This window comes from Fusarium sambucinum, chromosome I, assembly GCF_050947815.1.
Source record: "Fusarium sambucinum isolate potato_lamoka chromosome I, whole genome shotgun sequence".
NCBI lineage: Eukaryota > Fungi > Ascomycota > Sordariomycetes > Hypocreales > Nectriaceae > Fusarium > Fusarium sambucinum.
The window spans coordinates 3,788,334-3,809,890 of NC_139294.1; the positions used below are offsets into that span (position 1 = coordinate 3,788,334).

At 48.0% G+C, this 21,557-nt stretch overlaps 8 protein-coding genes across 8 annotated transcripts; 4 read left to right on the plus strand and 4 right to left on the minus strand.

Annotated features, from left to right (window-relative positions):
• Positions 1 to 1,151: 1,151 nt before the first annotated feature.
• Positions 1,152 to 2,022, minus strand: FSST1_003947 (exosome non-catalytic core subunit RRP46; the record flags this gene model as incomplete). The annotated part of the gene is made up of 3 exons (XM_083230074.1): positions 1,152 to 1,556; positions 1,610 to 1,767; positions 1,833 to 2,022. The coding sequence occupies 3 exons, from the start codon at positions 2,020 to 2,022 to the stop codon at positions 1,152 to 1,154; spliced, it is 753 nt and encodes a 250-aa protein (XP_083087377.1).
• A 421-nt stretch (positions 2,023 to 2,443) lies between these two features.
• Positions 2,444 to 3,742, plus strand: FSST1_003948 (peptidylprolyl isomerase RRD2; the record flags this gene model as incomplete). The annotated part of the gene is made up of 1 exon (XM_083230075.1): positions 2,444 to 3,742. One exon carries the CDS (start codon positions 2,444 to 2,446, stop codon positions 3,740 to 3,742), a length of 1,299 nt encoding a protein of 432 aa, XP_083087378.1.
• Positions 3,743 to 5,086: 1,344 nt separating this feature from the next.
• FSST1_003949 (homeobox domain-containing protein) lies at positions 5,087 to 7,094 on the minus strand (the record flags this gene model as incomplete). The annotated part of the gene is made up of 4 exons (XM_083230076.1): positions 5,087 to 6,062; positions 6,112 to 6,593; positions 6,707 to 6,818; positions 6,910 to 7,094. 4 exons carry the CDS (start codon positions 7,092 to 7,094, stop codon positions 5,087 to 5,089), a joined length of 1,755 nt encoding a protein of 584 aa, XP_083087379.1.
• Positions 7,095 to 10,621: 3,527 nt separating this feature from the next.
• FSST1_003950 (ras family-domain-containing protein) lies at positions 10,622 to 11,587 on the minus strand (the record flags this gene model as incomplete). The annotated part of the gene is made up of 5 exons (XM_083230077.1): positions 10,622 to 10,756; positions 10,810 to 11,015; positions 11,071 to 11,224; positions 11,279 to 11,371; positions 11,525 to 11,587. 5 exons carry the CDS (start codon positions 11,585 to 11,587, stop codon positions 10,622 to 10,624), a joined length of 651 nt encoding a protein of 216 aa, XP_083087380.1.
• Positions 11,588 to 13,411: 1,824 nt separating this feature from the next.
• On the minus strand, positions 13,412 to 14,251 carry FSST1_003951 (uncharacterized protein; the record flags this gene model as incomplete). The annotated part of the gene is made up of 4 exons (XM_083230079.1): positions 13,412 to 13,540; positions 13,593 to 13,927; positions 13,974 to 14,046; positions 14,099 to 14,251. 4 exons carry the CDS (start codon positions 14,249 to 14,251, stop codon positions 13,412 to 13,414), a joined length of 690 nt encoding a protein of 229 aa, XP_083087381.1.
• A 533-nt stretch (positions 14,252 to 14,784) lies between these two features.
• On the plus strand, positions 14,785 to 16,234 carry FSST1_003952 (PWI domain-containing protein; the record flags this gene model as incomplete). Its single annotated transcript, XM_083230080.1, has 4 exons — positions 14,785 to 14,888; positions 14,943 to 15,033; positions 15,090 to 15,254; positions 15,311 to 16,234. 4 exons carry the CDS (start codon positions 14,785 to 14,787, stop codon positions 16,232 to 16,234), a joined length of 1,284 nt encoding a protein of 427 aa, XP_083087382.1.
• A 1,031-nt stretch (positions 16,235 to 17,265) lies between these two features.
• On the plus strand, positions 17,266 to 17,916 carry FSST1_003953 (histone acetyltransferase subunit NuA4-domain-containing protein; the record flags this gene model as incomplete). The annotated part of the gene is made up of 3 exons (XM_083230081.1): positions 17,266 to 17,394; positions 17,445 to 17,639; positions 17,698 to 17,916. The coding sequence occupies 3 exons, from the start codon at positions 17,266 to 17,268 to the stop codon at positions 17,914 to 17,916; spliced, it is 543 nt and encodes a 180-aa protein (XP_083087383.1).
• A 1,179-nt stretch (positions 17,917 to 19,095) lies between these two features.
• FSST1_003954 (Alpha/Beta hydrolase protein) lies at positions 19,096 to 21,480 on the plus strand (the record flags this gene model as incomplete). Its single annotated transcript, XM_083230082.1, has 5 exons — positions 19,096 to 19,197; positions 19,323 to 20,883; positions 20,935 to 21,137; positions 21,189 to 21,305; positions 21,358 to 21,480. The coding sequence occupies 5 exons, from the start codon at positions 19,096 to 19,098 to the stop codon at positions 21,478 to 21,480; spliced, it is 2,106 nt and encodes a 701-aa protein (XP_083087384.1).
• Between the last annotated feature and the right edge of the window lie 77 nt (positions 21,481 to 21,557).

The following is a 21,557-nucleotide window of genomic DNA, read 5'->3' on the forward strand; positions in this document are numbered from 1 at the left end:
TTACTTTGTCTAGGTACTTGCAGCACAGAAACCTCGGGACCCGAGCCTGACAATATTGCTTCAGCCGTGGTGGCAAGTGGATTAGCGATTGTGATACCAACAGTGTTGGCATCAGGGATAGTTATCACAAAACTATTTCTCAACTATAGCTGAAATATATATAAAAAAACTGACCAATACTAGGTGGCGATCCACGCGCGTGGCAAGCTGTCACCGTCTCAATATCCTCCCTACATAGCTTTTTTCAACTCATGTTTCGGTTCGAGCGGGAACGTGGAGATCTATACTAAGCATTGGATACCAAGTCGGAAATATTCACTTAAAATGCCCTTTTCGTACGTGTATAACACGCTGACAAGAGTCCAGTGTAGCATTTCTCTTGTTACCGTGCATGCTCGTATCTTAATGCAACCCCAGTTTTATCACCCCCCCTGTAAGAAACACGGAGAGGCAAAGGCATCAAGATCCTCACCGCGTTAAACTCACAAACCAACCAACCAACCTTACAGCTTGGGAACTCGGTCTGAAAAGAGAGAAAAATTGGTTTATCTCGATATTTTTTCAAGTTTCATTGGTATCTAATCTCTTTCGCTAACTCGTCCAATCCTCAAAAATCTGCCTGAGACTGCCAACACAGTTTCTGATGCTATGGTGAAACGCAGCCAGCCCGCGAGTCTCGTCGTCTCGTCCACTGAGGAGCTGATATATTGGCACCCTATCCGATAATAGCCCGGATCACCAAGGTCCCGAGAGACTTGAAAGGAACAATCTACGCTTGGCGGTTTGAATAACGGGAAACAAAAAAGCCAATTTGACGATGCAGGGTTTGACCCTCTTCTCAGGATTTCAAGCTGGCCTCAAAACCCCGTCAAGATAGCCCTCAAAGTTGGGCGCTGAAGCCATCAGAGACAAAATTAGTGAGTCAGTTTATGCAATTAAGGCTCCGTTCTTAGCTTGTTTATTTTTGTAGCCTAAAGCTCAAAGGCCAACTTTTCCGGTATCCACTAGGAGAGAGGGAGGCTTACGCTGAGATTGACCACGTTGGTACGGCTGGGCGCCTACATTACATAGGCGAGGGTTTGATGCTCATCTTGGCTGTAGATACATGTTGGAGATAACGAGCGGGTTGTCATGCAGTTTGCGCTGGCGCGTCATTTCCAGTAGAGGTCCTCCGCCACTTTGGCTTCCATAGCAGAGCGGATGAACTGTCTCATGCTTGGGGACTCGATGCCGTCGCCGGACATGGCTGTATCTAACCCAGGTTTCTGATGCTCACAGCATATACGTTGTCCGAGTTGAAGAACCTTGGTCCACTCATCGGGCGTGAACGCACCCTCGCTCTCCGACAAGAGTAACTCGTTGTGAGAAGTGAATGCCAGGGCGTGAACTGACTTGGCGTGGTTGATATCTACGGCGCTTGGATCGACGATGATATCCTTGCCCTCCTCCTCAGGGACAGCAAGCAGAGTTGCTGCGCCGATAGTCTTGAGAGGAATGGCGGCGCTGAGAAGTCCTAGGATAGCTGAATGAAGAAGCGCAGGAATGATAGGGAGGTTCTGTGACAAACGTCAGTCCAATCCTAGCTCAATCGTGAGGTACATCATCCTACCAATTGCGCTTGAACGATTTTTGCATTGACGTATGCGTTTTCAGGTGTCTCGGCCACCTGAAGAGTGATCTGGATCACAGATCGAGGATAGTCTCTCACAGGGATAAGTTGCCTCAACGCGGCTTGCATGATGGACTCAAGCTGCCTTTCACGGGTACCTGTTGTTTGCGACACGAGTTAGTATGAGGATCTGATACCATCTGTAACGGAAAATGTTACGCACCTCCCACGCCAGCGGCGGGACGGACAATGACGTCCACCAGAGCCTCGAAGGCATTCTCGTCTCGTCTCTGGGCCTCGACGGGGCCGTTGACTGCGGCTATCACGGCATATCCTCCATATGAGAATGTTGCAGAGCCATCGGACTTGGCAAGGTGAGAAATCTCCGCCGTTGGTTCAGTAAAAGGAGCCATTGTATCGTCTTGTTTGGTGTTGAAACGACTAGGTTGTGTTTGTCTTGTAAGGCTGGGAAGGGAAATTTTCCTATGGAGGTCCCTTGAGTTTTAGCCCCGCGCTGTGAAAGGCGGTATATCGAATTGATTCGGTAAATTAGAGTGAGTGAGAGTGAGGATGCAGTTGATTGTGATGAGTATTGAGACAAGAAAATGAAATTATTCTTAGAATTCACTTGAGAAATGAAAAATGTTCTTCTCAGAGTTCCATGGTTTGCTACTCGCCATGTCATGAAGATAGTGGGTCGGTCTAGATGCTACCCGTAGAGGTGACTGCCAATCATAGCCACATAGACCCTTAACTCATGACATGCAGCCTCTCTTAGTATTATCAATCCAGCATCAACCTACCAACAACACAATAACTTCTCATCCATAAAAAATGACTTCACAAGCTCCCCCTCAGCCCGCCTCATCACCAGGCCCAGCAGCTCCAGCATCGTCATCGATACCAAATCTCAAAGATCGACTGCCAAAGCTCGAGCCTCGAAAGCAACGCTCTGGTCCCTCCAATCCTACTCCCATCCCCGAAACGCCCGCTCTTCCCACGCCACCGGATACCTCCTCCAACTGGACGTTCAAGACGCCCTCGCGGAGAATTCTATCCAAAAAGGACCACGACATCTTCCTCTCCTCGTCAACATGTAAACTCATCACCGCCTGGGTTTTTGGGCTAGCAGAGTCCGTTATCGATACTCCCAACTCGGCAATCCGTGACGCAGACTTGAGCGGCCCTATCAAAATTATTATACACATCCTTGACGAGACAGAGCAGCTGGTGACAAAATCGCCTCCAGATGAGCAGGGCGGCTCGAGATTCGGCAACAAGGCATTCCGCGGTCTTCTCGACCTTGCGCATAAGAACAGTGCAGCCTGGCATCGTGATATCGGTGTACAGAACGAAGATGCCATCAATGAGCTTTCCACATACTTTTGCGAGTCTTTCGGAAACGGGAATCGAATCGACTATGGATCTGGACACGAACTCAACTTTATGATCTGGCTCCTCTGTCTCTACCAGCTGGGGCTATTGAAGCAATCCGACTTTAAGCCCATCGTACTTCGGGTGTTTGTGCGCTACCTTGAGGTTATGCGAGTTATTCAGATGACATATTATCTCGAACCTGCTGGATCACATGGCGTTTGGGGTCTTGATGACTACCAATTCTTACCTTTCCTATTTGGTGCCACACAACTCTTGCATCACCCATACATCACACCAAGAGCTATCCACCAGGACTTGACCCTGGAGGAATTCGGCCATGACTACATGTACTTGGGTCAAGTGAGCTTTGTCAATAGCACGAAAACCGTCAAGGGTCTACGATGGCACAGCCCGATGCTCGACGACATCTCATCGGCGAGGTCCTGGACAAAGATTGACGGAGGCATGCGTCGCATGTTCATAGCTGAGGTCTTGGGCAAGCTTCCCGTTATGCAGCACTTCCTTTTCGGATCACTGGTGCCAGCAGACGATAGTATGAGCGAGGACACCGGGGCTGAAGATGAAGCAGATGTCGAAGACGATCCGCATGCGGGTCATGATCACACTGGCAAAGCCCACGACGGTACCGGTTGGGGTGACTGTTGTGGTATCAAAGTCCCCAGCAGTATCGCAGCTGCTCAAGAGATGAAGAAAAGGGGAATGAACCAGGGTTTACGAAGAATCCCATTCGATTAATGCATATTACAAAGCAAAAAAGCCAGAGGCTTTGTTACTTATGGCTTCGACGAGATATCATGTACTATTGTTATGTTCATAATGAATAACGACGAAATACCTCTTTTTAAACTTCAGCCACCAGACACACAGTCTACCCTCTATGTCGCCTCTGGGTAGGAAAACATGACACTAATAGCATGTTTAGAACAGTAGAATAGGGGTATATTGATCTGGCTACCATTCTTTATTGCTTACACCCCTTACCCATAAGTATAGCAAATTCCTATGTCTGGGCTCACAATATTCCCATGGGGTGTCCATGATATTAACATGATGTTGTTGTATGACTCTTGGCTTCATAGGGCTGGAAGATTATTTCTAAAAATCGCTTTTAATTCCTGACTGTTTACCGTCCCCAGCGGTATCATTATAGTACCTATATAAAGAAGAATCAGGCTAGCCTTCCTGTTGCTCACTAGGGAAGCCCTCATTTTTGACGGCACTGATGTGTGAATAAGAGAAAACTTGCGTGTTGGGCCAGACGGCCACTTCCCCATACGCACTTATAAGATGCAGGGTATCTGTCGATGATGGAAATCTCAGAGAGTTGTCTGGCGATCTTCATTCGAAGTTTCATTAGCCAGATATACCACTGCTGAACCTCGCACCAAAGGACGGCGGCCATGGCCAGTGCCGGATCAACCCAAGTAAACCTTTCTAGGTGAGGTATCTCAACCAGATTTTGCTCTAAGCCAGATTTCAAAGCTGCGTATGTTAGACCCTGGATTTACCTAAGGAAACATAGTCAACAGCAAATAACAGGGGAGCAATTTAGTTGGGTAACAGCAGCTGGCTGGTATAGGCAGCAGGCTTATACAGCACCCCTCCCTCTTCAATACTCCCAGCGGCCAACTCAGTCATGCTATTCTTCAATTGGGCCAAGTTGTGTATTGCGATTTCACGTAAATCGAGTCATTTCTTTACAATATTTCCGAGACAGTGTCTCTTGTTCTTTTCCATTCATCCAAGCAGCCGAGCTATCCACCGGCTTTACTAAGCCAGCAATATTGGTTGAATGTCAAAGCATATTTACAAGCACCAGTTCCCAGGCGCCCAAAACCGAACCCGTACCCAGCCACCCCTGAACAGGACATGAACAAACATCGTACATATATGTACGTACATTGGGGGCGCAGACTCATACAATCCATGCAAGTAAGTGCACGACAGATTCTCTTCTCCGTTTCTGGAAAGAAAAGAACACAAGATAAGCCAAGCAGACCGTACAACTGTCATCCGGTCACCCCCTTGCTTTTGAAATCGATAAACTGCTGATGCAGCTCTTTGTTCTTTTTATTTAATTCATCTCCAGGCTCCTTGACTGAGCGAGAGAAGGCCAGCAACGCAATCCATGTCCGGTTTCTTGCTGGGGCTGACGGAACCCCGCATAAATTTCTCAACCTCATTCTCTTTAGAGGGCATAGCTGACTTCATCGTGTCCTCAAAAATCTCCAATCCTTCTTTTATAATGGACCGGGGGCGAGCGGGGGCAGTGTTCGCGCGGTTGGCGAGTAAGTTTGGGCTTTTCTGCTCCTGGAGAACCCGACCGATGCGTCGAGGGTTCTCGCCAACGGGCTTAGGAGCAGGCGGCAGAGGTCGACGGTGAAAAGGATCAGGGGAGCTATGATCCTCGTCAGGGCTCAAGTTCTCCTTGTCTGAATCACCGCCTGTTGGAGAGACCAACATGGAAACCTTTACCTTGCCATACTCCCTATCAGCCTTTCGAATTTCTTCAAGTTCCGTCTCCAGTAGTGAGATACTTGACCCAGTGGAATCCAATCTAGCCTTCTTGGCCTGGTGAGGCCGCTGCTGGGGTTTCGTCATGGGAGCATTGCGCTTACCGGGGCTTGGCTGCTGAGTTCCGCCCAGGGATCGAAGAATATTGATAGCTGCAATCGCCGATCCGTTCGACTCGTGCTCGGCCTGGGCTGTCAGCTCGTCACGATTCTCTGCGTCCGCGCAGGACTCCCAGGCGTGCACGTTACGAGACCGACCTCGCATGAACCTGGGAGGAGGCAAGCTGTTGGTAAGCGCCGTGATAGGAGGAAGAGTGATCGATGGGACCGCGCTATGACTACGCTGCAGACTTCGTTGCCGCACCTGGGGCAGGCTTGGCGTGGTCGAAGATGGTCGAGGAGGCATTTCACGGGATGGAGAGCCTTGGTTGGAGACTAGCTCGGCCTTGCCTTCTAAAGACATCGATAGGCGAACCTTGGACTGGCTCTGTGGATAAGAGGAACCTTCAGACGTGCACGAGGAAGGAGGGAAATGGTCAAATCTACATTGGTCAGTTATAGTGGCTAATAGTTGTGGCAAGTATAGCCTACCTGAAGGAATCATCCCCGCTACGGCTCATAGCGGGTGGGGTGGAGAAAGAACCGGGCGCAGAGTTCCAACGGTTGGCAAGATAGCCAACGTTACTAGAGATGGAGCTGGACAAAGAATGGGAAGCACCGTGAGCACTGTGGGAGAGAGCAGGATCGATACGGTTGGGAGTGACATCGGGAAAGCGATAATCGCGGTCCCGGGTGATGGAAACCGGGGTGCTATTTAAGAGATCTGAATGAGTTCGTGGCATGGAGGGAGTCTGGTCGAAAGGTCGAGGAGGTGCAGAGATATGATCCGCATATCGAGAACCAGTAGGGTCGGTTACTGGGAATGCCTTCTCTGGCCTGCTGGGCGTAGCGGTGTTGACGATAGGATCGGAAGGTATCACGTTCATGCCTCCAAATTGAAGAGCAGCAACCTCTTGTGGTGATAGGGGACGTGCCTTGCGGCGGTCGTTCTGTCGTCGGTTCTGGAACCAAATCTGAAGGTGATGATGTTAATATCGTGCATTCATAAAAATTAATTTGGCAGACGCGTAAAGAGTCAATTCGTGATAGGATAGTTTCAAACGTCGGCCATTGATTGTTACCATACCTGAACTTCTTTTTCGTTCAAGGACACGCGCTGGACGATATCCAGGCGCGCTTGCTTGTCGGGTTTGGGATTGCTGCTGTACGCCTCTTCGAGAACCATTTTGTCCTTGGCCCTGCACGACGCAATCGAAGCAAAATTAGCTCAGCTCCTTAGATTATATTTGTCCACCATGAAAACCAAGTTGTCAAAGACGTAAAACATACACCGTGCGTTTTCTCTTTCCCTTGGGATGCTTCTCGGAATCGGGTGCGGACATGGCATTGCCAGTAGCATCTGCCAGAGGAGGGAGGCTCTGGGGCGTGACAGCCACATCGTGTTGACTCGGGGCCGATGTAGCGTGTCTGTCGGGTGTAGCGGCGACAAAGGAGGAGTTGTTGGGAGCGGCCATGATTGCGGATAGGAGAGGAGGGTGATGGGGATGGCCTTATTGATGATGCAGACACATTACTGGATGAAGAATTGGAGAGGAGGCGATTTGTCTGGTGGTCGTTTATCTCGCGGGAGGTCGAAGGGTCACAATATTAGCAACAGAGTAAACAGATATACTGTACAGAAGAAAGATAATAGAAAAGAAGTTTGGTTAGTATGGATCCTAGCGGTCTGGCTGATAAGAAGCAGATGCAGAAGTGAAGAAGAGAAAGAAGAACGAAGTTGTCGTTGAGTTTGAGTAGAGTCGAGATGGAGAGGAGCGACGTGTAGTTAGGGCGTGCTTCTAAAAACGAGGCGACCCAGCCTAGGAAGGTATCGTCCCTTCAGTTCCCTTCCAAGGCCCTTGCGCTGCACTTCCCCTCCTGGGTCCCCCATTTGTCTTGGGCGCTTGTGCCTCCGCGTAAACCTTGTAAACGCGCCCCCCTGTTCGTGGCACCTGCTAGCACTGGCAGGGTAAAATCCCAGTAAACAACAAAAAAAAACCTACGAACCTGAACCAACCTCCCCTACCGACTTTCAGATCTACTAGATTACGTCTTTCGAGATTACCTAGGCAGCTTTAGCTTTCCCGCCTTGCTCTTTTATTTTAATGGATGGCGTATCTTCCGAAAACGCGGTATTGATCCCCGGTTGACCAGCGCGTAGTCTCACCGTGACTTAACTTTGGTTCCATGATCATTTAAGCTTTCATATAAAATGTCTTGCTCATGAGACTTAATCTTCTGTAAAAGATGACTGGTCCCCTTTGCCTACTACGGTTCATCTATGGAAGGATGGATGCATGGTGATGTTTTCCCCCTTTCGTTCTGCATCCCCGCAACAGTATTGGATAATAAAAGACGCGCTATAGTCAACTCTTACAGAGAAACAAATAATCACAAACGCGTTAAACATTATACTAATTAACTAGACATAACTTTATTTTTCATCTGCTTTAGAGCATGGTTAATTTGCTAAATGTTTGTCCTGATGCAATGCGTCACAGTCACAGCCACAAGGGGGAACATAGAGCGTTGGAAAGAGTTTTTACAGAAACCTGCTCGACGGTTCTACTATATATGCGGCTAGACAACCAGGTGCATAAACCATGCATGCAGATGAATTCGGCCACGATCTAGCTCGAGGCAAGCTTTTCATTCCAGTTTATTCCAGTTGATCAGACTACTGACTAACTGTGAAGAGACAAAACAGCAGTCCACATGGTTTACTCAAATCTTGCTCCATTCCCTTGTTTCTCAAATATCATCTCCTACCGCCTTTGCCCCACGCTTAGAACGTATCTAATCAATTAACAAACGGTGTTAGCGATCCCGGGGACCATCTTGTGGTCAATTGACACCCCTGTTTCATTAAGTGGCTGCATGCGCCAGTACAGATACGCAGGGGTGTCATGTCCGCCATCCATGATCCATCCATCCATCCATCTCACTGTTTTTAATAGCCACTTTATTTTGTCTAAACAAATAAATAAACCGCCAAGCCTATCTAATCTCTCTCTCTTTCTTAATGTCCATCTCCCATGAGCACAGATCCTGGTCCGCAGTCCTTTAAATACCATTCCTACCAAAGTCCGTGTTCCGGACTAGATTACCGAGATTAGAAAGAACATCTTCGAATTGATTTATTCTTTTTTTGTTCCCTCTCATAACTCCTGGAATCCTATTCGCCTGCACGTCCAGTCTCGTATAAGTTATGGATCCATCCATCCATCCATGCCATATTTTTATGTATCTTGTTTTGATGGGTCCTCAAAAAGCGCGTCTCACGTATTATGTATGGGCTGCTGCATCAACAAGAAACAACAGCTGGAAATGTCTTTCTTTTCCCTTATTGGCATCGAACGCGCTTTGCATGCACAAAGTGGAGGAGGACACCCATCCATGCAGATTGTCAAACGACTAAGGCATGATCGTCAAAACCTAGTCTATTGCTCTACCATCTCGACGTTAAATCCGATTACTAACAAAACTGCCTACCTACCTATACGAAGGTCACGAAACCATATGATGCTTTGACCAAAATAAACAGCTCTCAAACTCATTGGCCTATTTTATACGATCATCTCGGTTGCGATAAAAATACCAGAGCGTAGGCTCACTAATAACACAAAGGTTGACGAGGTCTCATTTACTGCAAGAAGAAACATATATGATCCATGTCATGTCGATACCCCTTGTCAGCTCTGGGAGACATTGGAACATCATTCAGCTGCTTATCAGATTTGCGTAAATATACTAAAGTCTCGTGACACCCAGCCTGACTTAGTACCAAAGGGCGAATTTCCAAGCACAACCTTCAACAAGTGATGCACTATACGTTCTACATGAGCCTGGCGTGTCAATGTCTCCAGCGCCAAGGCATTAGAACCCCGGGCGACCCCTGTGTTCAATAAGACGCAGATCTAATGTATAACAAATGTGTTATTATAGAAATACAAGCCAACATAACTTTATCCGTTCCTCGGGGTATCAGAAAAGTTGACCACTGGAAGCATACGAGACGAAATTAGTCGGTCACTTTATACTCCTTAGGCTATAGTTCCTAGACTACTTATTTTATACTACGACTTAGGAGGCTAACTTTTCTGCTACCCACTAGCCGTTATCTTAGACGGCTTTTAATATCAAAACCTACGAATTGGTATGATGTTACATACTACTAATGCATTTGCAAGAGTGACTGGCCGGATTCCCAACCACACGACAGCATAACTGTCATTCTATTTCTCTCACCAAGTAAATACGGACACATATATGCACACTTATCCGGATAAAGTTTTTCTTTTCTTTTCTTTTTCGTTTGCAAACCGGGTTGCAGCTGCAGGATGGCTGTCCTTACCCTTCTGGCCACCGCAAAACAGACCGGCATAATGCATCACAACCTATGACAGTCATCGAATCAAAACTAAGAATTGAGCCTATCTTATTGTGCTACATGCAATATACCAAATCAGAAAAATCGGAAGGCCAAGGTAACACAACGCCTCGTTGAGAGTCGAGGTGGCTGCAGCGTAAACACCCCTGGCAACATCTTGGATGCTACTACAGACAATCTCATGTGTATTTGTGAATCTCCCTTGACTTTACACTACTATCATTGTCTTATATCACCACTGCATATCATATAGTAAACCGCATCAATGAAGAACATGAAATATCCATCAAAGGGTCAAAGTTCGCTGTCTTAGCCAAGCCACGCAAACCTGGCCCTGTTTATTGTTTTGGTGGAGGAAGTCTAGCTAAACTAAATAAGACACTGCTCTTTGCAGTGCACCGTCCCTTGTAACCCCCAAAGAGAGGCATGGCGGCCAGTCTTTTGTGCCGCCCCATAATCACGCTGCTGTAAACTCCAGGACTTCCGTCCTGTACTCATAAATGGTCGTTCCGGCTGCCTATGTGCCATCCTCAAACACTGCCCAATGCACCGTTCCTTGGACACTTGGCAGCATCCTCCTCAACAAAGTTATTCCGTGAACGCACGAGTCATTTACAGATCGTCGTCGGAAAGCTCGCCAGGCAGAGGCATGGCGGCGGCCTCGTCCATCTCCTTGCGGTACTCCTCCAGGAGCTTCTCGTCGACCTGGGCAGTGGGGGGAGCCAGAGCGGGAGCAGCAACGAACTCCTGTTGGACTGATTAGTATTTCGAATTCGACTAGGCAAGAGAAATAATCTTACAAGCTGAGGGTTGCCGACAAGCTTGCGGGCGAGCCAGAGGAAGGGCTTCTCGAAGTTGTAGTTAGACTTGGCGGAGATATCGTAGTACTGGAGGTTCTTCTTTCGGTGGAAAGTGATGGTCTTGGCCTTGACCTTGCGCTCCTTAACATCGACCTTGTTGCCGCAGAGAACGATGGGGATGTTCTCGCAAACTCGGACGAGATCACCTGCATGGAGTTATTAGTCGCGGTTCTGATTCTATCATGGCGAGGTGCGACTCACGGTGCCAGTTGGGGACGTTCTTGTAAGTGATACGAGAGGTAACATCGAACATGATGATACCGCACTGGCCGTTGATGTAGTAACCGTCACGGAGACCACCGAACTTCTCCTGACCGGCGGTATCCCAGACATCGAACTGAATCTGACCGAAGTTCTGTGATATAAATTAGTACCCCGCATAGGCACAACGTGGGGTCGCGAGACTTACGGTGGTGAAGCCAAGAGGGTGAACCTCGACACCGAGGGTGGCCATGTACTTCTTCTCGAACTCACCAGTCAAGTGGCGCTTGACGAAGGTGGTCTATCGTAAAATGAAATGTCAGTTGGTGTTGCAGTTTTTCATGGGCGGTCGCTTCATGTCTCTCGAGATTCGGTTCAACTTGGCGGAGTAGAGCTCGGCGGTCGTCGAAGAAAAATCGCGAAAGAGGATGTTGCGTCATGGGATCCTACACACCTTTCCGGTACCACCGTCACCGACAAGCACGAGCTTGAAGGTAGGGGTCTGCTGCTCAGCCATTTTGATGGTTGTGTCTGTGGTGTTGTAGCGACAGGTGCGAAAGATGTAAACAAGCGGGGTGCTGAGAGGCCTGGGTTAGCTTCTGTTGAGCAAGCGGTCGGCAAGAGCGCAAGAGGGCTCAATTCGAATATGGTGTGATAGGGTGAGGGGTATCAAGTGAGATGGATGGACGTCGAGGTGAAGCAGCGGCGAGGGGAACTGGATCCTAAATACCTGAAAAAAGCGTTGCTTGTTGGTGGGTATCTTGATTGACAAACTTTCAAGAGGTCAACCTGAATGATGTTTTGAAAGGCGGCGGGGGACTTTTGGGCAGGGAAGGACCTCAAGCGAAAAATTCAGTCGCCCCTACCTGCCTGGTGGGTAGGCTGCACGTGATGCCGGCCATTCAGTAAGTCGCATTCTCATGCTGGCTGCCAGTGATCCACCCATTAATCAAGGCTTTGCCATCAACACCCGACACCGTCACCGCTCTGAGCCCGAGATTCCGTTCTTGTCATTGGGCATCGTTGAGTTGATTTGGTCCTCTACGTCTTCTTGTTCGCTAGTTTTTGCTCCGCTGGCTGTGCGTCGCGGTGCCTAGTCATGCCTGGCCTTGCTTCTTGGCTTGTTCTACTACTTTTCTTCACCCAGGTAATTCCAGTACAGGCTTGCTTTGCCTCGGGGCACCAGAAAAGTTCGTCGCTGAAAACACAAGAGCAAATTAGTGAGTCATATTATGCTATTTAGAGTGAACTTTCAGACTATTTGTTTTTGCTTATTTGGGTACCCTAAGCCTTAGTGGTAGAGTTTTCTGTCACCCTCTTGCTTTGTTATCATGCTGCCACCCGACATCATAGATCGGGTTAGCTATCTTACTTTGTATCAAAAGGGTTATTCAGCATGTCCAGGCAACCCCTAGGCAGCTCTAGGTAACCATCGCCGTCTTTCCAACCTTGAGCTTTCATTGGAGACATCCACCGTCACTGAAATTTGATTGTGCTATTATTAAGTTTGTTGGGTGTTGACTTAGTCATCGGTTCTCTGACATGCACGTCTTTCTGGATATGTCGTTGTTCTTGGGCTCCCATGATAGGTATATCACGACAAGTACACGAATGTCTCAACAGTTGCCTAGGCAAATTTACTCATGCTTTGTGACTGTCTTATCTGACAGGTAACGCAAACGTTTAGCCTCAAAGTTTTTGAGCATACAGATAAATAGCCCAAGTCTGATCTGAATCGTATAAATTGGCTAATTTTCTAATACCTTGAGGCCATCCCATCTGAGTTGGCGCCATTCAGTAAACAATAGGTTGCCTATCTGACTTCCGGCTAATGGGATAATACGACATATTCAATCTTCTTCAGGAAGTAGGTACATTGGGCGTGCTTATCTCGGGAGACATACTTGAAATCTAACCATCTGGTAATATTCAGCCCACCTTTAAGCATAGCGGGAAAAGACATGAGCTACAAAAGAATAGAAAATAAATAGCCTCAGGGCGGGTGGCAGTATAAAGTACTAAACTGAGATATTTGGTCTCTTAGATGAGCACTTAAACTACTAGTTAAGGTACGCTTGCGTGTTAAGGTACATTCAGCACAACGAAGGCAGGACGATTGGCAGAAGTCCTCAAACGAAAAGCCAAGATTTCATTTCCCGTTTGAATCTTTAATCAAGGTGACATAGTTCTCATAACTATATTTTAATTGAGGGCCTCGTTTCTATTATGTGTGCCGGATAACGCTCTAGTAACGACAGCCATTGCTGCTGTGTCGTTGTACACAATCATGTATCGCTTGCCATGATGTGCGATGTGGCTATGACCTGATCACCCTCCGAGTTTACAAAGGAAGAACATGACAGCCCAACATGCCACGACCACCCCAATCTTTTCTGGGTGTCAGAGTCAACCGTAACTCCTGTCGTTCGGCCACACCATCTACTCGTGATACTTTGATGAAAACGTTGCTCTATGTGTTGTTAGTTGACACTTTCGTGGATTGTCACTAAATCGCAACTTACTCCTTCATTGCCCTGCACGCATTCTGCAACCTTGCTCAGATTGTCGTGGTTGGCCCGATTGACATAGCCAAAGTTACGAATCTCATCACCAGCTTTCAGACCGGCACTCTCTGCAGGACTTCCTGCGGCTACAGTGTTGACCTTCGCGAAAGGAGGATCCAAAGTTGCGGAAACCGAGTCTGGCAAGACGGATTGGGTGTTAGCTTGACCGGCAACCGGTGCGGCATCGTTCTCGTCAAGACTAGCGAAATGCTCGTGAAGATACTTCTCGATACGAGTCATCAACGCTGAATAGTCATTTCGTAGACGAATGATGCGAGATCTTGTAGTTCGAACTAGATGTGTTAGTGGCCGAGCAAGAGTGTCCATCAAGAGTAATACTTTGGGCGACATCGATGTCCGCGCGAGGGAACCCGTCACTTGTCAACAGAGAAGTGTTCATATCTACTCCATGCTATAATTGCATCAGCATAGTGAAAAATGCTTCCCTTAGTAGTTGGAAATACCGAATCAAGAACGCCTCCAAGAGCCTTGAGTTCGGTCTCAACGTCGTCTTTCTTTCGCTGCAACTCAGCAAAGCTTAGATGCCCCGCATTGCCATTAGTGACAGAGGCAGTGGTTTCCCCGGAGGGTACCGTTGGAGCGTGGAGATTTTCCATCTCGAGGAGTCGGAGAAGAGAAGAAGAATGAGTTGAAGTGAGAATCGCTGCGTTGCCAAATATGAGTTGAAGAATTGAATGTGCTCTTTCGGCAGGCTGCTGTGGGTGACGTGCCTTAGACAGAGCTTCCATGTGCTGGTGAGAGCTTTCAGGGCTCTTTAGTGCGACCACCCACTGTAAGTTGTGTGCTTGGTTAGGTAGGTACAAGCAACTCCCTCTTTAGGAGTCGTAGGATACCCGAGACACAGGCTTAGTATACATAGAGTAAACAGTCTAAGTTCAGATCTAAAGAAGGATTATAATGATTTGTTTCATCCATAAAGTGTCATAGGTTTTCTGCCTTGAAGAGCCTCTCATGCTCTACTAAAACTGCTGCCCCGGGCTGGAGCTCGCTCCGGGTGTTTATGAATGGTCCGTGCATCCGCATCTGCGGCTCAAACAATCCGTGCTGGCGACGTCACTTTTCTTCCTCAGCAACTTTTTCTTAACGCGTCTCAGATCCACGACGAGATTGCCATTGCAAAACAACCATCATGGCTACCGGTGTAGATGCGCGACTCTTGAAGTCGACCAAGTTCCCTGCCGAATTTAGCCAGAAGGTTGATATGCAGAAGGTCAATCTACAGGTCATGAAGAAGTGACTATCCTCATCCCGAGCTCCCCAGTAACGTTTGCTGACTTGTTCTTTCAGATGGATCGCTAGTAAAATATCCGATATCCTAGGCAACGAAGACGATGTAGTGATTGAGCTCGTTTTCAACCTCATCGAAGGTCCTCGATACGTACGTTCACCCCAACTTCCAACCACTCGCGACGAATGCTGACAGCTTGCCGATAGCCGGACATCAAATCACTTCAAATCCAACTCACTGGTTTTCTCGATAAGGATACGGCGCCATTTTGCAAAGACTTATGGAAACTATTGCTGAGTGCTCAAAGTAGCCCTCAGGGTGTCCCAAAAGAACTACTTGAAGCTAAAAAGCTTGAGCTTATGCAAGAAAAGGTACGCCATCATGCAAATCCTCTATACTCGTCATTTTTAACGGAGCCTCTGTCCAGATTGAAGCAGATCGTGCCGCAGAAACTGCCAAGCAAAGACGAGATGATTGGGATCGCCGCGATCGTGAAGTCGCCGACATGAAAGACCGTGACCGCCGAGATCGAGTAGCTACTCGTGGGGATACCTGGCAAGGAAGGCGAGGCGACCGCGATTTCGATAACCGTGGTCGAGGAGGGGGATTAAGAAGGGGTGGTCGCAGATCACGATCGCCAGGGCCACGCTTCAGAGATTCCAGAGATTCCAGAGATTCATACGGGCGTGATAGTTACGTTCCTCGAGGCAGACGAGGCGGTGGCCGGGCTGATCAGGGCCGACGGAAGTCTCCTGTGCGGTCTCGCTCAGCATCAGCATCATCTCAATCGAGCTCCCGGAGTCGCAGCGCATCGCGCGACTCTGATCAATCAAACCGGCGATCGAAGGCCACATCTCCAGGAGGGAGGGGAGATAGACGAAAGAGATCACGGTCACCCAGAGGCGACTCATACCGGGGTCGTGCAAACAGACGACACGACAGGGGTCGCCCGAATCGACCGTCACGATCCGTATCGTCAGAGCGGGATTCTCCTGTAGCAAAACGCCGACGATACTCATCATCGAGAAGTCGCTCGGTATCTCGCCGCAGAAGGTCTTCGAGAAGTGTCTCTTCGCGATCTGACTCTCGTAGCAGGAGTCGAAGCCGCAGTCACAGTCGCAGCCGCAGTCGCTCAAGCAGTGTGTCCCCAGACCGCAAGTCCAAGAGAGGTCCAAGACATGAAAGGGGCGGACAGCGGTCTTCGAGGAGAAGAGAGTCACCCGAAGGCCGTCGACGAAATAGTTCTTCGGCTTCTTCACGATCCAGGATTCGAGACAAGTCAGCTGATGTTTCTGAAGATGAATCTCATGCCCCGCCCACCAAGCCCGAGGCAGAGGTGGTTACCGAATGAAGTATCTGAGGTTAGTCTTCAGTACAAGCCCGTTTAGATGATCGGCACTGACCTTTTTGTTCATAAAGACCCATCCTATACTCGGTTCTTGCCGCTCTTGTCGATGAAGAAGGATGAGAATGATCACGATCATTTTGTTTTTGGAAAACCGAAGCTAACAATTTCCAAAGCCCTTCATTCTGGTATTACAACAGCTTTATAATCACATTAATCATGCTATTTGCTATTGACGGCGTTGGAAACCGGGTAGTATATAAAAAGTCTCGTAGGTCAAGTATAGAGTAATAAAATGATATACATATTGATCGATACTTTATTATGGTGATATAACAGCAAAAATAGCTTGAGTTTAATAACCATAGTCTAAGAAGCATGAAATGACCCACTAATTTCGTCTCTTAGATTAGTAGGTACCTGAGGGTAAGTTAAACTAACCCAGGCTGCAGAAATCTCTATGATTGAGGTAGGTATCGAATAAATAAAATAATTTAGTCGCTTTATGCCCCCCTAGACCCGCTCTTAGTATTTCTTTTCATATCCTAAATCTAGTGACCAGCTTCTCGAAGTTGCCATTACCAAAACTGACCTCTTCTTTTAGACTTGATAGAAGATGTTAGCGTAAATCGTTGCATCGAACTCCGCTACAGTGGTTGATCACAACCATCCATCTTCCGTAGTATAGTGGTCAGTATGCAAGCTTGTCACGCTTGAGACCCGGGTTCAATTCCCGGCGGGAGAGTTCCAGCCACCTGCGATACGCAGGCTTCCCTTTTTGATGATGGTAACTTTTGATTGCTGTCTGTGTAAGTTTGGTTTGTTACATTAGAAAAAGCGTGTTGAGGTAAAAGGGCGCTGATTTCACCGCGCTTAACGCGCCTAAAAGTGGCTATTGTTGACGCGCCCCGCCATTTCAACTGAGGCAACCCAACTTGACCATTTGTTGATGGAACGCGACTTTGCATATTAACATTTCCATCCATCGCGCACTTCGAAAACTAACTTCATCGAAAACACAAGAGAGGGCAAACTGCATGGCTGAAAGAAAGCAACCAACCGGAACCGGGGCTGGGACCGGACAAGTGACGATGTCTGAATACAAGAAGGCTCAAGCCAGAGTTCGGGATTTGGTTGAGAAGCGCAGGGCTCTAGAACGACGCTTGGTGCGTGATGTTTAAGCGTGCGCAATGGAAAATTGCTGACTTGTTAGCAGACACAAGTTGAAGATGGAATCGCACAGAAAGAAACCATCTACCTTGACAGTACACCGAGCGGCAACATTATCACAGGCTTTGACAATTACATGAAAGGCATGAGCGGCGCGGCAGCACAGCGGCGAAAGGTTGGCCCGATGGAACAAAATCGAGTATTTTCGCGATCATCGATCTCATACCGGCCAAACAATCTGGTAAGATCAAAGCAGCCCTGGTCAACATACGGGACTGCGACACTAACGATTTCTATAGGAAGGCATCACCCCGGGATCAGGAGGTTCGACACCAGCTGGCGCGACACCTTCCTCTGCCGCTTTCCGCGACGGACCTTCGAACCATCCGACACCGACATCTACAACAGCGGCTAAGAATGTGAACAAGCCAAAGAAGAAGACGGCCGAGCATGAGGATAGCGAAAATGATACATCAACAAGCAAGAAGCGCACGAATTTCGGAGCACAGCGCAAATAGATGCGTGTAACAATGTGCTGTATAATGGGATTGGCGTTAAAACACAATAAATGCAACTGGAAGCATGGTCTGAATGGCGTTAGGGTACCATGGTAGAATATACTCCTTTCTCGGGTTTGTGGTTTGTAACAAGGTGCATTGTCTCTGTCAAGTATATGAGGTCGCTCGCCGATAAATCGAGAAAACTGAACCGTAGGTAAGCATCTACCGAGTATCATTCGTTCCTGAGATATCAGTATTACGTCTCGATAATGTTCCTAGTTGCGGAGACCGCTTGTGATTGGAATGTTCCCCTTGGACAGGCGCAAACGAGAGACATGGAGTGAGCAACGAGTTAACGGGGAGATCTGGCGGCTTTGTCCTGCGTTGTGGGCAAATGATTGTAAACAATCAATGCTGTAGAAGTATAACATGGCTGGTAACTTGGGCTGGCCTCAGGGGCCAAAAGAATTAGACGCTAGAAGCACAGAGAACGAAATTAGCAAGTCATTTTATGCTCCTTGAACCATACTTCTTAGACTATTTATTTTTGTAGCCTAAAGGCCAACTCTTCTGCTACCCACTAGACTAGGCTGGGCTTGACCTGGCCAACAAGGTTCGCTTGAGGCTGGGACAGCGTGTGTCTACCCCAGTTTAGTACCAGGTTAGTGAGGGCCAGACTATGGTGAGCTGACGTTGTTCAAGGCTTATTTATCCCCTAGCGAACATGGACGTGGTTTCATGCGGGGTCTCACTCATTTGGAGAGGCACTGGACGAGTATAGATGTGATCGTATAGATGATTGTGATGATGGTGGTGGTGGTGAGATTGGAGTAATTATTGAATAAATTAGTAGAGAAGGATTTCGACTTCTAGAAATCCTGCAATCAAATCTTGAACACTAAACGCAGTATCTTGTCCTTGGTGTTGATCTTTCTCCTGGTATAGTAGACGTTAAAAAGTACCATGGTAAAGGAAGGTAGCACGAGCGGTGGATTCAGCGGAAGGGAGGGGCCGGGCGGGCAACGACAACGGCAACAACAACAGCAACAAGAGCGAGAGGGGGCGGGAGGTACAGGCTTCAATTGTACAAAACACTTCCTGGTTTTCCTATTGTCAACCTTTCCTAATACCTTCACTTCAACTACTCTTTATCTTTATCGACTACTACCATCCCTCATCCTGGATACCATCTCTAAGATGACGAGACAAGCCACCCGGTTCACCCCCGAGGTGTTGCTTTCGGCCCCTCGCCGTTCTACAGGCGTCCCCAACTCCACTGGCGAGCTTGTTCTCTATACTGTAAGTCAATCTAGAGGGCATCTATCAGAAAATTTGGCTTTGGAGCTTTAGGATACAAAAATAAACAGCCTGAAGTCTGACCTAAGTAGTATGAACTGACCTAATAATTTCGTCCCTTATGCTAGATATCCTCCTACTCGTTCGAGAAACACTCTGGTTCGTCACAGATTCGCGTCCTCAACATTAAGGATGATTCTTCTCATGTCATCACTGAGTCCGCGCATGACAGCTCTCCCTTCTGGATTGGAGAGGAAGAAGTCGCCTTTATCAGGACAAATGACAATGGCATTTCTTCGCTTTACTATGCACATGTTTTGGAGAAGTTCGAGCCGCGCATGATTCAGTATTTTGCTGGAGGTATTTCCAATCCGAAGACCAAGGTTCTCTCGGAGGGCAAGATCGCGTTTGTTTGCTCCTCCTTGACTACCCCTAAAGGAGATATGTATTGGCAAGCGACTCAACCCAAGACGTATACTTCAGCCAAGATCTATACCAGCCTATTTGTTCGCCACTGGGATGCATGGAACACCGAAAACCAGAACTCACTCTGGTACGGTGTGCTCGCCAAAAAGAACGACAGATGGCTACTTGAGAATTCGAGCCTCACCAACCTCTTGGCAGGTACTAAGCTCAGCTCTCCAGTCCCTCCTTTTGGTGGTGCTGGAGACTTTGATATCTGCGAGAATGGCATTGCTTTCGTTTCAAAGGATCCCGAGCTGAACCTGGCACGAAACACCAAGACTGATCTTTACTACGTGCCTATCAAGTCTTGGACAGAGAAGGCCACTAAGCCCCAGATTGTTAAAACTGGACGACTGCGGGGATACAGCAGTGCGCCAACCTTTTCAAACGATGGAAAGAGGCTTGCATTTGCCAGAATGAAGAATCAGCAGTATGAATCCGACAAGACCAGACTCTTGATGATTCCTGATGTCACCGATTTGAGCAACGTTCAAGAGTTTTATCAGACAGATGATGACGAGGGTGGTTGGGATTTGAGGCCTGACTGGATTGTTTGGAGAAAAGACGATAAGGAGCTATACGTCGCGGCTGAGAAGCATGGGCGATCAATGCTCTGGAAACTACCGGCTGACACACTTGAAGCTCGCAATCTGCCCGAACCCATCCACGAAGACGGGAGCGTTGTGGAAGCTCACACTCTAGCTGACAATGACTCCCTTTTTATAACAACCCGATCGCGTGTCGAGAACTCTAGCTACGGCATCCTGAACCCTGAGTCCAAGTCAGTCAAGGTGATCTCAGCCAGCTCTAAGAATGGCAAGACCTTCGGCCTGTCCAAGTCTCAGGCCACGGAAATCTGGTACCCTGGCTCGACTGGTTACGACAACCACGCTCTGGTCATGCTTCCTTCCAACTTTGACAAGTCCAAGAAGTATCCGTTGGCTTTCTTGATCCACGGTGGACCGCAATCAGCTTGGACGGACGATTGGAGCACTCGCTGGAACCCTGCCATCTTTGCTGAACAGGGTTATGTAGCAGTTTGCCCCAACCCTACTGGCAGCACCGGATACGGGCAAGCTCATGTTGATGCTATTGCTAAGAACTGGGGAGGCGCTCCGTACAATGATCTGGTGAAGTGTTTTGAGTTCCTCGAGAAGCATGTCGATTACGTGGACACCGACCGTGCGGTTGCATTGGGAGCTTCGTATGGCGGATACATGATTAGTGAGTTTCGACGCTGCATTGTGAAGCTGTATGGAATTAACAAGTGGGTAGATTGGATACAGGGCCATGACCTAGGACGAAAGTTCAAGGCTTTGGTTTGCCATGATGGTGTTTTCTCGACTCAAAGTCAATGGTCTACTGAAGAGCTCTTCTTCCCTGAGCACGACTTTGGCGGAACACTTTGGGAGAATCGCGCTGGATATGAGAAGTGGGATCCATCTCGACACACTGGCAACTGGGCCACTCCTCAGCTGGTAAGTATAGAAGGAAGCCGATTGTTTGAACATATTGTAACCGTATTACAGGTCATTCACAACGAACTCGATTACCGATTGCCTATCTCAGAAGGACTGGCCATGTTCAACGTTTTACAGGCTCGCAATGTGCCAAGCAAGTTTGTCATGTTTCCCGATGAGAACCACGTAAGTTTAACCTGTTGTAATTGACTGGACTATTTACTGATGGTTGATGTAGTGGGTTTTGAAGCCCGAGAATTCACTTGTTTGGCATCGGGAGGTTCTGGAATGGATCAACAAGTACAGTGGTATATCTGACGAGGGGAGCCTGCAGGAGAAAGCTGAGGAGATGACCATATAGATGCAAATGGCGATCGGGACACGAGCGCTGAATGTATTGAGTAGCTGGGGGCATCGTGCTATTATAACCACAGCATA